The 15,484-nt window shown below is 46.1% G+C and overlaps 1 protein-coding gene across 1 annotated transcript in view; it reads right to left on the bottom strand.

The window, feature by feature from the left end:
* Positions 1-15,484, bottom strand: part of LOC109621728 (uncharacterized) — a 634,920-nt gene that overhangs the window by 155,982 nt on the left and 463,454 nt on the right. The window contains exon 7 of the mRNA XM_062847117.1: positions 1,985-2,125. Coding sequence (XP_062703101.1) covers positions 1,985-2,125 — 141 coding nt within the window. The remainder of the gene's footprint in view (positions 1-1,984; positions 2,126-15,484) is intronic.

Raw genomic sequence — 15,484 nt, forward strand, 5'->3', positions numbered from 1 at the left:
AGGATTCTGTGGAGAATCCTCCGAGGATTCTGTGGAGAATCCTCCGAGGATTCTGTGGAGAATCCTCCGAGGATTCTGTGGAGAATCCTCCGAGGATTCTGTGGAGAATCCTCCGAGGATTCTGTGGAGAATCCTCCAAGGATTCTGTGGAGAATCCTCCGAGGATTCTGTGGAGAATCCTCCAAGGATTCTGTGGAGAATCTTCCGAGGATTCTGTGGAGAATCCTCCGAGGATTCTGTGGAGAATCCTCCGAGGATTCTGTGGAGAATCCTCCGAGGATTCTGTGGAGAATCCTCCGAGGATTCTGTGGAGAATCCTCCGAGGATTCTGTGGAGAATCCTCCGAGGATTCTGTGGAGAATCCTCCGAGGATTCTGTGGAGAATCCTCCGAGGATTCTGTGGAGAATCCTCCGAGGATTCTGTGGAGAATCCTCCGAAGATTCTGTGGAGAATCCTCCGAGGATTCTGTGGAGAATCCTCCGAGGATTCTGTGGAGAATCCTCCGAGGATTCTGTGGAGAATCCTCCGAGGATTCTGTGGAGAATCCTCCGAGGATTCTGTGGAGAATCCTCCGAGGATTCTGTGGAGAATCCTCCGAGGATTCTGTGGAGAATCCTCCGAGGACTCTGTGGAGAATCAACCGAGGATTCTGTGGATAATCCTCCGAGGACTCTGTGGAGAATCAACCGAGGATTCTGTGGAGAATCAACCGAGGATTCTGTGGAGAATCAACCGAGGATTCTGTGGAGAATCAACCGAGGATTCTGTGGAGAATCCTCTCCGCAGAGAATCGGAGAATCCTCCGAGGATTCTGTGGAGAATCCTCCGAGGATTCTGTGGAGAATCCTCCGAGGATTCTGTGGAGAATCCTCCGAGGGTTCTGGGGAAAATCCAGCGAGGATTCTGAGTAGAATCCTACGAGGATTCTGTGGAGAATCTTCCTGGAATTCTGAGAAGAATCCCTTAGGAATACTGTGGAGAATTGTACCAGACATCCTCTGTCAAGCTGTACATATTTGCTTTACAAAACCAAATATAAATAGCAGTTCATTCTGCAATTTCCAAACACAATCTTCGATGTTGAATGGAGTGATAGTGTGCCATGGGTGACGTACTCCATTTTCCAAAACCCAAAACCAACAGACCCGTTCTCGTCCTAGTGCAGTGTAAGGTCGAAGGGACAAACCATTACCATTCCGAACGCACACACCATAGCACCTTCAATCAGACGGAAGAAACGGAACGATTCGTTTGGAAATAAAAATTTTCCCGCCAATAAAACCATTTCCATTGTGCTGGGTGCCATTGCGCGGGGCTGAGGTGCATTTGTGTACATTCCCGCCCACATCACACTCTCCATAGTTAGTTTATTGGTTGGTAGGTAGGTAGGTAGGTAGGTCGATAGCTGGTACATCCCAACACGGAGCAAATTTACTGCTTTTAGCTCCTCGTTTCTCGAAGGGTTTGTCTTTGTCTGTGGTGCACAGTGAAAAAAATTTGTTGAAACATGAAATTTCCAATACAGTTTGGTTCTCAACCGATTGACTTGGAAGATACGGGCGCTGTTCTTGATCCTCACTCTCCAGTGTTCGAATCCCGACCAATACGTCCCTTTTTTATTATTTTCCCTTACGCTTTTTTACATTGTTTATGTGACACAAGAGCGCCTGTTATTTTCTGCTGTGCCTACCACTGTGTACCTATGCCAAGACACCAAGAAATGCCATTGTTTGTCTGCATTTTTATTCCGGAGTTCAATCTTTTACTGCACGTCCACGGTTGAGGGTGCGCGATTTCCACCCTTCCTACGATAAATTTATGCTGGAACCGGAGGAAACAATGTGCTTCACACCTTTTATCTACCCCACTATAGTCTTGCTAGAGAGATTGCGTCATCGGCAAGAGAACCCTTCCTCTTCCGCCCATCGTTTTGATATAGATAAAATCGCGCCGGGAATGGGAAAACTAAGCGCAACGACCTACCTGAGAACAGCTCCAGGAACTTTTCTACGCCGTAGCTGCCGGCGAAGCGATAGGTCGGATCCTTGAGGGCGTTCAGATTGTGCACCTTGATGCGTTTGATCATGAACGTGATGTTGTCCGGTTTGCCGTCGCCGTTGAAATCTGAGGATGTGGGAGAATGTGAGAAAAACAAAGATAATTAGATGGGGTTAAAACAGTGTTGAGTTATGACTGAGTTGATTGAAATGATTTTCTACAAAAATATCCGGATATGTTCTACTGAACTGAATTCTCACTCGATTCTCCACAGAATTCTCGCAACAATAGCCTCAGAATCCCTCCAGAGGGATTCTAAACAGAATCCCGAAGGGGATTCTCCACAGAATTCTTTAAGAATTCTCCACAGAGATCTCAAGGGATTCTCTACAGAACCCTGAGAGAAATCTCCTCATAATCCTGAGAGAATTCTCCAAAGAACCCCGAGGGTACTCTCCGCAAAACCCCGAGAGGATTCACCACAGAATCCTCGGAGGATTCTCCACAGAATCCTCGGAGGATTCTCCACAGAATCCTCGGAGGATTCTCCACAGAATCCTCGGAGGATTCTCCACAGAATCCTCGGAGGATTCTCCACAGAATCCTCGGAGGATTCTCCACAGAATCCTCGGAGGATTCTCCACAGAATCCTCGGAGGATTCTCCACAGAATCCTCGGAGGATTCTCCACAGAATCCTCGGAGGATTCTCCAAAGAATCCTCGGAGGATTCTCCAAAGAATCCTCGGAGGATTCTCCAAAGAATCCTCGGAGGATTCTCCACAGAATCCTCGGAGGATTCTCCACAGAATCCTCGGAGGATTCTCCACAGAATCCTCGGAGGATTCTCCACAGAACCCTCGGAGAATTCTCCTCAGAATCCTCGGAGAATTTTCCTCAGAATCCTCGGAGGATTCTCCACAGAATCCTCGGAGAATTCTCCTCAGAATCCTCGGAGGATTCTCCTCAGAATCCTCGGAGGATTCTCCTCAGAATCCTCGGAGGATTCTCCTCAGAATCCTCGGAGGATTCTCCTCAGAATCCTCGGAGGATTCTCCTCAGAATCCTCGGAGGATTCTCCTCAGAATCCTCGGAGGATTCTCCTCAGAATCCTCGGAGGATTCTCCTCAGAATCCTCGGAGGATTCTCCTCAGAATCCTCGGAGGATTCTCCTCAGAATCCTCGGAGGATTCTCCTCAGAATCCTCGGAGGATTCTCCTCAGAATCCTCGGAGGATTCTCCTCAGAATCCTCGGAGGATTCTCCTCAGAATCCTCGGAGGATTCTCCTCAGAATCCTCGGAGGATTCTCCTCAGAATCCTCGGAGGATTCTCCTCAGAATCCTCGGAGGATTCTCCTAAGAGTCCTCGGAGGATTCTCCTCAGAGTCCTCGGAGGATTCTCCTCAGAGTCCTCGGAAGGATTCTCCTCAGAATCCTCGGAGGATTCTCCTCAGAATCCTCGGAGGATTCTCCTCAGAATCCTCGGAGGATTCTCCTCAGAATCCTCGGAGGATTCTCCTCAGAATCCTCGGAGGATTCTCCTCAGAATCCTCGGAGGATTCTCCTCAGAATCCTCGGAGGATTCTCCTCAGAATCCTCGGAGGATTCTCCTCAGAATCCTCGGAGGATTCTCCTCAGAATCCTCGGAGGATTCTCCTCAGAATCCTCGGAGAATTCTCCACAGAATCCTCGAGGATTCTCCACAGAATCCTCGGAGGATTCTCCACAGAATCCTCGGAGGATTCTCCACAGAATCCTCGGAGGATTCTCCACAGAATCCTCGGAGGATTCTCCACAGAATCCTCGGAGGATTCTCCACAGAATCCTCGGAGGATTCTCCACAGAATCCTCGGAGGATTCTCCACAGAATCCTCGGAGGATTCTCCACAGAATCCTCGGAGGATTCTCCACAGAATCCTCGGAGGATTCTCCACAGAATCCTCGGAGGATTCTCCACAGAATCCTCGGAGGATTCTCCACAGAATCCTCGGAGGATTCTCCACAGAATCCTCGGAGGATTCTCCACAGAATCCTCGGAGGATTCTCCACAGAATCCTCGGAGGATTCTCCACAGAATCCTCGGAGGATTCTCCACAGAATCCTCGGAGGATTCTCCACAGAATCCTCGGAGGATTCTCCACAGAATCCTCGGAGGATTCTCCACAGAATCCTCGGAGGATTCTCCACAGAATCCTCGGAGGATTCTCCACAGAATCCTCGGAGGATTCTCCACAGAATCCTCGGAGGATTCTCCACAGAATCCTCGGAGGATTCTCCACAGAATCCTCGGAGGATTCTCCACAGAATCCTCGGAGGATTCTCCACAGAATCCTCGGAGGATTCTCCACAGAATCCTCGGAGGATTCTCCACAGAATCCTCGGAGGATTCTCCACAGAATCCTCGGAGGATTCTCCACAGAATCCTCGGAGGATTCTCCACAGAATCCTCGGAGGATTCTCCACAGAATCCTCGGAGGATTCTCCACAGAATCCTCGGAGGATTCTCCACAGAATCCTCGGAGGATTCTCCTCAGAATCCTCGGAGGATTCTCCTCAGAATCCTCGGAGGATTCTCCTCAGAATCCTCGGAGGATTCTCCACAGAATCCTCGGAGGATTCTCCACAGAATCCTCGGAGGATTCTCCACAGAATCCTCGGAGGATTCTCCACAGAATCCTCGGAGGATTCTCCACAGAATCCTCGGAGGATTCTCCACAGAATCCTCGGAGGATTCTCCACAGAATCCTCGGAGGATTCTCCACAGAATCCTCGGAGGATTCTCCACAGAATCCTCGGAGGATTCTCCACAGAATCCTCGGAGGATTCTCCACAGAATCCTCGGAGGATTCTCCACAGAATCCTCGGAGGATTCTCCACAGAATCCTCGGAGGATTCTCCACAGAATCCTCGGAGGATTCTCCACAGAATCCTCGGAGGATTCTCCACAGAATCCTCGGAGGATTCTCCACAGAATCCTCGGAGGATTCTCCACAGAATCCTCGGAGGATTCTCCACAGAATCCTCGGAGGATTCTCCACAGAATCCTCGGAGGATTCTCCACAGAATCCTCGGAGGATTCTCCACAGAATCCTCGGAGGATTCTCCACAGAATCCTCGGAGGATTCTCCACAGAATCCTCGGAGGATTCTCCACAGAATCCTCGGAGGATTCTCCACAGAATCCTCGGAGGATTCTCCACAGAATCCTCGGAGGATTCTCCACAGAATCCTCGGAGGATTCTCCACAGAATCCTCGGAGGATTCTCCACAGAATCCTCGGAGGATTCTCCACAGAATCCTCGGAGGATTCTCCACAGAATCCTCGGAGGATTCTCCACAGAATCCTCGGAGGATTCTCCTCAGAATCCTCGGAGGATTCTCCACAGAATCCTCGGAGGATTCTCCTCAGAATCCTCGGAGGATTCTCCTCAGAATCCTCGGAGGATTCTCCTCAGAATCCTCGGAGGATTCTCCTCAGAATCCTCGGAGGATTCTCCTCAGAATCCTCGGAGGATTCTCCTCAGAATCCTCGGAGGATTCTCCTCAGAATCCTCGGAGGATTCTCCTCAGAATCCTCGGAGGATTCTCCTCAGAATCCTCGGAGGATTCTCCTCAGAATCCTCGGAGGATTCTCCTCAGAATCCTCGGAGGATTCTGCTCAGAATCCTCGGAGGATTCTCCTCAGAATCCTCGGAGGATTCTCCTCAGAGGATTCTCCTCAGAATCCTCGGAGGATTCTCCTCAGAATCCTCGGAGGATTCTCCTCAGAATCCTCGGAGGATTCTCCTCAGAATCCTCGGAGGATTCTCCTCAGAGGATTCTCCTCAGAGGATTCTCCTCAGAATCCTCGGAGGATTCTCCTCAGAATCCTCGGAGGATTCTCCTCAGAGGATTCTCCACAGAATCCTCGGAGGATTCTCCACAGAATCCTCGGAGGATTCTCCACAGAATCCTCGGAGGATTCTCCACAGAATCCTCGGAGGATTCTCCACAGAATCCTCGGAGGATTCTCCACAGAATCCTCGGAGGATTCTCCACAGAATCCTCGGAGGATTCTCCACAGAATCCTCGGAGGATTCTCCACAGAATCCTCGGAGGATTCTCCACAGAATCCTCGGAGGATTCTCCACAGAATCCTCGGAGGATTCTCCACAGAATCCTCGTAGGATTCTCCACAGAATCCTCGGAGGATTCTCCACAGAATCCTCGGAGGATTCTCCACAGAATCCTCGGAGGATTCTCCACAGAATCCTCGGAGGATTCTCCACATAATCCTCGGAGGATTCTCCACAGAATCCTCGGAGGATTCTCCACAGAATCCTCGGAGGATTCTCCACATAATCCTCGGAGGATTCTCCACAGAATCCTCGGAGGATTCTCCACAGAATCCTCGGAGGATTCTCCACAGAATCCTCGGAGGATTCTCCACAGAATCCTCGGAGGATTCTCCACAGAATCCTCGGAGGATTCTCCACAGAATCCTCGGAGGATTCTCCACAGAATCCTCGGAGGATTCTCCACAGAATCCTCGGATCTCCTCAGAATCCTCGGAGGATTCTCCTCAGAATCCTCGGAGGATTCTCCTCAGAATCCTCGGAGGATTCTCCTCAGAATCCTCGGAGGATTCTCCTCAGAATCCTCGTAGGATTCTCCTCAGAATCCTCGGAGGATTCTCCTCAGAATCCTCGGAGGATTCTCCTCAGAATCCTCGGAGGATTCTCCTCAGAATCCTCGGAGGATTCTCCACAGAATCCTCGGAGGATTCTCCACAGAATCCTCGGAGGATTCTCCACAGAATCCTCGGAGGATTCTCCACAGAATCCTCGGAGGATTCTCCACAGAATCCTCGGAGGATTCTCCACAGAATCCTCGGAGGATTCTCCACAGAATCCTCGGAGGATTCTCCACAGAATCCTCGGAGGATTCTCCACAGAATCCTCGGAGGATTCTCCACAGAATCCTCGGAGGATTCTCCACAGAATCCTCGGAGGATTCTCCACAGAATCCTCGGAGGATTCTCCACAGAATCCTCGGAGGATTCTCCACAGAATCCTCGGAGGATTCTCCACAGAATCCTCGGAGGATTCTCCACAGAATCCTCGGAGGATTCTCCACAGAATCCTCGGAGGATTCTCCACAGAATCCTCGGAGGATTCTCCACAGAATCCTCGGAGGATTCTCCACAGAATCCTCGGAGGATTCTCCACAGAATCCTCGGAGGATTCTCCACAGAATCCTCGGAGGATTCTCCACAGAATCCTCGGAGGATTCTCCACAGAATCCTCGGAGGATTCTCCACAGAATCCTCGGAGGATTCTCCACAGAATCCTCGGAGGATTCTCCACAGAATCCTCGGAGGATTCTCCACAGAATCCTCGGAGGATTCTCCACAGAATCCTCGGAGGATTCTCCACAGAATCCTCGGAGGATTCTCCACAGAATCCTCGGAGGATTCTCCACAGAATCCTCGGAGGATTCTCCACAGAATCCTTGGAGGATTCTCCACAGAATCCTCGGAGGATTCTCCACAGAATCCTCGGAGGATTCTCCACAGAATCCTCGGAGGATTCTCCACAGAATCCTCGGAGGATTCTCCACAGAATCCTCGGAGGATTCTCCACAGAATCTTCGGAGGATTCTCCACAGAATCCTCGGAGGATTCTCCACAGAATCCTCGGAGGATTCTCCACAGAATCCTCGGAGGATTCTCCACAGAATCCTCGGAGGATTCTCCACAGAATCCTCGGAGGATTCTCCACAGAATCCTCGGAGGATTCTCCACAGAATCCTCGGAGGATTCCCCACAGAGTCCTCGGAGGATTCTCCACAGAATCTTTGGAGGATTCTCCACAGAATCCTCGGAGGATTCTCCACAGAATCCTCGGAGGATTCTCCACAGAATCCTCGGAGGATTCTCCACAGAATCCTCGGAGGGTTCGCCACAGAATCCTCGGAGGATTCTCCACAGAATCCTCGGAGGATTCTCCACAGAATCCTCGGAGGATTCTCCACAGAATCCTCGGAAGATTCTCCACAGAATCCTCGGAGGATTCTCCACAGAATCCTCGGAGGATTCTCCACAGAATCCTCGGAGGATTCTCCACAGAATCCTCGGAGGATTCTCCACAGAATCCTCGGAGGATTCTCCACAGAATCCTCGGAGGATTCTCCACAGAATCCTCGGAGGATTCTCCACAGAATCCTCGGAGGATTCTCCACAGAATCCTCGGAGGATTCTCCACAGAATCCTCGGAGGATTCTCCACAGAATCCTCGGAGGATTCTCCACAGAATCCTCGGAGGATTCTCCACAGAATCCTCGGAGGATTCTCCACAGAATCCTCGGAGGATTCTCCACAGAATCCTCGGAGGATTCTCCACAGAATCCTCGGAGGATTCTCCACAGAATCCTCGGAGGATTCTCCACAGAATCCTCGGAGGATTCTCCACAGAATCCTCGGAGGATTCTCCACAGAATCCTCGGAGGATTCTCCACAGAATCCTCGGAGGATTCTCCACAGAATCCTCGGAGGATTCTCCACAGAGTCCTCGGAGGATTCTCCACAGAATCTTTGGAGGATTCTCCACAGAATCCTCGGAGGATTCTCCACAGAATCCTCGGAGGATTCTCCACAGAATCCTCGGAGGATTCTCCACAGAATCCTCGGAGGATTCTCCACAGAATCCTCGGAGGGTTCGCCACAGAATCCTCGGAGGATTCTCCACAGAATCCTCGGAGGATTCTCCACAGAATCCTCGGAGGATTCTCCACAGAATCCTCGGAAGATTCTCCACAGAATCCTCGGAGGATTCTCCACAGAATCCTCGGAGGATTCTCCACAGAATCCTCGGAGGATTCTCCACAGAATCCTCGGAGGATTCTCCACAGAATCCTCGGAGGATTCTCCACAGAATCCTCGGAGGATTCTCCACATCTTTTGTGGTGATGGTGAACAGTGTAGTTTGTTTCTGCAGTGCAGTGCTATTTTAATTAAATTTTCGTGTGAAATAGTGGATTTGCCGCTAGAAATTTATTTCTACAGCGAGCATAATAGTGTTTTGAAGCAGGATAAGTAGGAGGCAAATTGTCTCGAGTGCTTGTTCTTGTATAATTGTGCATTTATTTTTGCCCCAGCGCTGGCTGGCGGCTGGTAAATTTTTGATTTATTGTGTTGTCTCATCTGTGTTAGCGTTGCGTGCGTGTTTGTCTGTAGTATCGTGTATGTGGTAAGCTATACGAGATGGCTGAGTGTGTTTGCGGTAGTGCCATACTACCGTCGGACATACCGACTGCATGCTCGAGGTGTTCTAGAGTGTACCATTACAAGTGCACTCCTCTGACGAAAGCTGTAGCAAAGCTAGTCAGTGAGAACGAAAATCTGGAATTCAAATGTGGTGATTGTTTATCGGGCCAGTGTTGTGGCGAGCAGAATTTGGCGCTCTCGACCGTCCAAAAGTTCGAAGAAGAAATGAAGAAGATCTCTTCGATTTCTGACTCGATCAGTGGCGTTCGAGAGCAAATTGCTGCTCAGATAAATGACGCGTTAAAGATCGGGATGGAAGAATTGGGGAGAAGTATAAATAGTGCTATGGAAAAGGCTGTTTCTGAACTTGGTAGATCTGTGAGCAAAGAGTTGGAAAGTATGAAATGTTCATTTTTCGAATTTAATCCGTCTAAAACAGTAGCTGCGATGAATAGTAAGCAAGGTACATCAAGAACGGCTTCGGAGCCGAGCCTGAATCCCAGAGGCAAAAAGCGAAAGGTTCAAGAAGACGTTGACGCGACGTCGGATAATGTTTTTTGTGAAAGTATTAGTTTCGCGGAAGTAGTTAAAAGTAATATTGGGACTAAAATTAAAAAGAAAAGTTACAGAAAGAAAAGCACTGCGAATGATGAAGTGACTCGTAAGGCTCGTCCGGTCATTGTGATCAAGCCAAAAGAGTCCAATCAGAGTAGCGAGGATACTCGCAAAGTTTTGACTAGTAAATTAGATCCAAAAAAACACAAAATCAGTAACTTTAGACACGGGAAAGATGGCTCTATTATCGCTGAGTGTGCAACAGGCTACAATATTAATGTTGTGAAAGATGGCATTCAAAGCGATTTGGGTGAAAACTACAATGCTGTTGTTCCCTCATCGGTGCCAAGACTTAAAGTGAAGGGCATGAGCGAGAAGTTTTCCTCCGATGACTTCATTATGATTTTAAAAGATCAAAATGAAGACATCGCCATTAATGAAGTAAAAGTAATAAGAATGTATGAAAATCCACACCTTAAGTACAATAAGTACAATGCGGTAATTGAGGTCGATAAAGAGACCCATAATTGTTTGTTGACCGCCGGAAAGGTATTTATAAAGTTTGATAGATGTCGTATTGTTCCCGAAATTCATGTTTTGAGATGTTTCAAATGTGGAGAATTTGGGCATATGAGTATGAATTGCAAAAATTGTGAACATGCTCTAGATGCAGTGGAAGTCACAAGACATCCGAATGTACGGCAACCGTTTTGAAATGTATAAACTGTAAAAAGGTCAATGTAGAGCGTAACATGAACTTGGACGATAACCACGGTGCATTCAGTCATGAATGTGAAGTTTTCAAGAGGTTGTACAATAGGAAAAAGAGCAGCCTACATTTCAATGAATAGCAACCAAGTTCCAGAAGCAATGTGAATCTTTTTGATATTTTATATTTGAATATAGCCGGGTTAACTACAAACTACGTAGAATTACGTCAGATTGTAGAAGAAAAACGTCCAAATCTAGTATTTCTGTCTGAAACGCATATTGTTGATGTAAATGCTTTTGATCAGTATAGTATTCCGGGATATAATGTGGCTGCCTGTGTATCACATTCGAGACATACTGGCGGAGTTGCTATTTATGTCAAAGAATCAGTTCAATACAAGCTTCAATTGAACGAGGTTTGTGAAGGAAATTGGTTCTTAGGCATTGCGGTTGTACGTGGCATGAGGATCGGTAATTATGGTGTTTTATATCACTCTCCCAGTTCAAATGACCAGCGATTTATTGAAATTTTAGAAAACTGGCTTGAGGTATTCTTAGATTATAGTAAATTAAATATACTTGCTGGAGATTTTAATATCAATTGGTGTGACAATCCGAATTCGAATCATTTGAAACGGTTAGCTGACTTTTTTAATTTGAAACAGACAGTAAATGTTTATACGCGTATTTCCCAACACAGTAAAACTTTGATTGACCATGTATATTCAAATTTTGATTCTGTTAGTGTCGTTGCAAATTCTGATTTAAAACTTACTGACCATGAAACTTTAGTTATCAATATTAACGAATCTAGTAGCGAGGATAATGATCTTGTGAAATTGAAGTGTTGGAAGAAATATTCGAAACAAGCAGTTTCGAGTCTCGTCGCAAGACATGTGGATTTTCATGCAAACGGCGGTTCTTTAGATCATAAATCAGCTGTTTTAACTGACGTCTTGAAAACTTGTACCAATCAATTAGTCGAACAGAAATTAGTTTCAATTAAAAACTCGAACAGCTGGTACAATTTGGATCTTTTGCGCCTTAAACGCAATAGAGACAAACTGTATAAAAAATGGCGTAGAAGAGAAAATTATAGCAATTGGAAAAGGTACAAGGTCGTGCGTAATAAATACTCGCAACTGGTTAAACAAACTAGATGCGAGTATATTCAGAGGAAAATTGATCATCATCAAAACAACAGCAAAGAGTTATGGAAAATTTTGAAATCTTTGTTAAAACCTAGTAATTGTAAACCGCGGTCCATAACCTTCAACGGCACACTAGAAGAGTCTGAACAAGTTATAGCGTGTAGATTTAATGAATATTTCGTCGATAGTGTTTCATCTATTAATCAATCAATTGAATTAGTAGATGAGCCTGACGAATTAAAACAGCCAATTAGTATTAACAGTAGATTTGAATCTTTTCACCCAATAACTTTGGAAGAATTGAAAAATATTTGCTTTTCTATGGGCAAAACGGCTGGCGTAGACAATGTAAATGCGAGAGTTATACAGGATTGCTTTGATGTCATCGGACACAATCTGCTGGACCTAATTAATGAATCGTTACAAACTGGGCACGTGCCGCACGTTTGGAAGGAATCATTAGTGATTCCCATTCAAAAAGTTGCTGGAACGATTAAAGCCGAAGAGTTTCGTCCCATCAACATGTTGCACACTTTAGAGAAAATTTTAGAACTTGTTGTTAAAGGCCAGCTGTTAGCATATTTAAATAGTTTTGATTTGCTAGTACCAGAACAATCGGGATATCGGGAAGGTCATTCCTGTGAAACCGCATTAAATCTGGTGCTAGCAAAATGGAAAGAAAAATTAGAGCGCAAAGATACGATTGTTGCTGTTTTTTTGGATCTGAAACGCGCTTTTGAAACAATTTCTCGGCCCTTGTTGTTGCAAACAATAAAGCGCTTTGGATTTGCGGGTTCTGCATACAGATGGTTCGAAAGCTATTTGTGTGACAGAGCCCAACGGACTGCTTTCAATGATTCAATTTCGAGCCCCGTGGCGAACAGCCTTGGCGTACCACAGGGGAGTGTATTAGGGCCCGTTTTATTCATTATGTACATAAATGACATGCGGCGAGTCTTACGATTTTGTGATATTAATCTTTTTGCTGATGATACCGTTATATTCATTGCAGCCAAAGATTTAGGGGAAGCCGTTTCACAAATGAATGCAGATTTACGTTCTCTGAGTAAATGGTTGAAGTACAAACAGTTGAAATTGAACATAACTAAAACTAAATTCATGGTAATATCGCGGAATCGAGTAAACTATGAAGTCTCTGTAGAAATTGATAGTGAGACAATTGATCGCGTGCGCGAAATTAAATATCTTGGCGTGATTATTGATGACAGACTAAAGTTTGACGCTCACATCGACAATGTCATCAAGAAAATAGCCAAAAAGTATGGTATTCTATGTCGATTAAAAAACGATTTGACTATTGCTAGTAAAATACAGTTGTACAAATCAATCATTTCTCCACACATTGAGTTCTGTCCATCCATTTTGTTTTTAGCTAATGAAACACAAATATCAAGGCTACAGCGTTTGCAAAATAAAATAATGCGATTGATTTTAAGATGTAACAGATTCACTTCCTCAACTTTTTTGTTGGACGCCCTTCAGTGGCTGTCAGTGAAGCAAAGAATTGTCTATCTAACGTTGGTGTTCATTTTTAAGTTAAAGAATGGTATGTTGCCTAGATATTTGTGTGATCGAATTGAAAGAGGAAGTGACATTCATAGTTATAACTCTAGAAACGCGGATCAAATACGAACACCCCACTTTTTGCATGGTGCTTCACAAAATTCCTTGTATTATAAAGGTATAAATGTTTTCAATTCGATGCCTGACCACATCACGAATGCAGTAACTCTATCACAGTTTAAGAGACTATGTATTTCACACGTAAAAGCTGCTTTTTGAACAGCTACTCTGTTGACTTTTTATTCTTGACTAGATTTTGTATCTTGACGAAGTTTACCAACGGATATTTTGTGTGGACAATTTATATTTTTGTAATAGGAGGCACGAACAAACTATAATGGTCGCCCCGATGATGATGATGGATTTTATATTTATTGACGTAGTATTATTAACTGAACGTATTTTGTGTAGTCTACAAAAGTTTGAGTCTCGCGCGCGGTGACAGGTATAAATGACATTTTTGTATTTATTTATCATATGGAATATTTCTACTGTTGAAGGATTCTGTAGATTAGTAGTGAGTTGTCTAGTTGAATGTCGGGAATTTCTTGAGAATGAGAATATTGCCGACTGTTTTGACATCGCGCGAACGTTATCAATCCTCGCAATATTTTTGATTTTCTGATCTTTCATGATCACTAGTAACGCTTGCAAACATCTGAAGATGAGAGCAGCAGTATTTCGAAATTTATGTTTTTGCTGTACAGTATGACAAATTATAATGTTGTTTATATCTGTGAAAAGAATCAGACCGTATCTAGTTTGCAAATCTGATTTCATTGATCATAATTAATAATTATCTTAAAGATATATCGTCTAGCTCAAACCTTTGTAGGGGTATGTGGCGGGACCATCATCATCATCATCATCATCATCATCAAAAAAAAGAATCCTCGGAGGATTCTCCACAGAATCCTCGGAGGATTCTCCACAGAATCCTCGGAGGATTCTCCACAGAATCCTCGGAGGATTCTCCACAGAATCCTCGGAGGATTCTCCACAGAATCCTCGGAGGATTCTCCACAGAATCCTCGGAGGATTCTCCACAGAATCCTCGGAGGATTCTCCACAGAATCCTCGGAGGATTCTCCACAGAATCCTCGGAGGATTCTCCACAGAATCCTCGGAGGATTCTCCACAGAATCCTCGGAGGATTCTCCACAGAATCCTCGGAGGATTCTCCACAGAATCCTCGGAGGATTCTCCACAGAATCCTCGGAGGATTCTCCACAGAATCCTCGGAGGATTCTCCACAGAATCCTCGGAGGATTCTCCACAGAATCCTCGGAGGATTCTCCACAGAATCCTCGGAGGATTCTCCACAGAATCCTCGGAGGATTCTCCACAGAATCCTCGGAGGATTCTCCACAGAATCCTCGGAGGATTCTCCACAGAATCCTCGGAGGATTCTCCACAGAATCCTCGGAGGATTCTCCACAGAATCCTCGGAGGATTCTCCACAGAATCCTCGGAGGATTCTCCACAGAATCCTCGGAGGATTCTCCACAGAATCCTCGGAGGATTCTCCACAGAATCCTCGGAGGATTCTCCACAGAATCCTCGGAGGATTCTCCACAGAATCCTCGGAGGATTCTCCACAGAATCCTCGGAGGATTCTCCACAGAATCCTCGGAGGATTCTCCACAGAATCCTCGGAGGATTCTCCACAGAATCCTCGGAGGATTCTCTACTGAATCCTCGGAGGATTCTCCAAGGAATCCTCGGAGGATTCTCCACAGAATCCTCGAAGATTCTCCACAGAATCCTCGGAGGATTCTCCACAAAATCCTCGGAGGAATCTCCACAGAATCCTTGTGGAATTAATACGAGAGTTATGGTTGGATTCTTTTGAGATTCCGTCTCCACAGAATGCTCGGAGGATTCTCCACAGAATCCTCGGAGGATTCTCCATAGAATCCTCGGAGGATTCTCCACAGAATCCTCGGAGGATTCTCCACAGAATCCTCGGAGGATTCTCCACAGAATCCTCGGAGGATTCTCCACAGAATCCTCGGAGGATTCTCCACAGAATCCTCGGAGGATTCTCCACAGAATCCTCGGAGGATTCTCCACAGAATCCTCGGAGGATTCTCCACAGAATCCTCGGAGGATTCTCCACAGAATCCTCGGAGGATTCTCCACAGAATCCTCGGAGGATTCTCCACAGAATCCTCGGAGGATTCTCCACATAATCCTCGGAGGATTCTCCACAGAATCCTCGGAGGATTCTCCACAGAATCCTCG

This window comes from Aedes albopictus, chromosome 1 (assembly GCF_035046485.1).
Source record: "Aedes albopictus strain Foshan chromosome 1, AalbF5, whole genome shotgun sequence".
Lineage (NCBI taxonomy): Eukaryota > Metazoa > Arthropoda > Insecta > Diptera > Culicidae > Aedes > Aedes albopictus.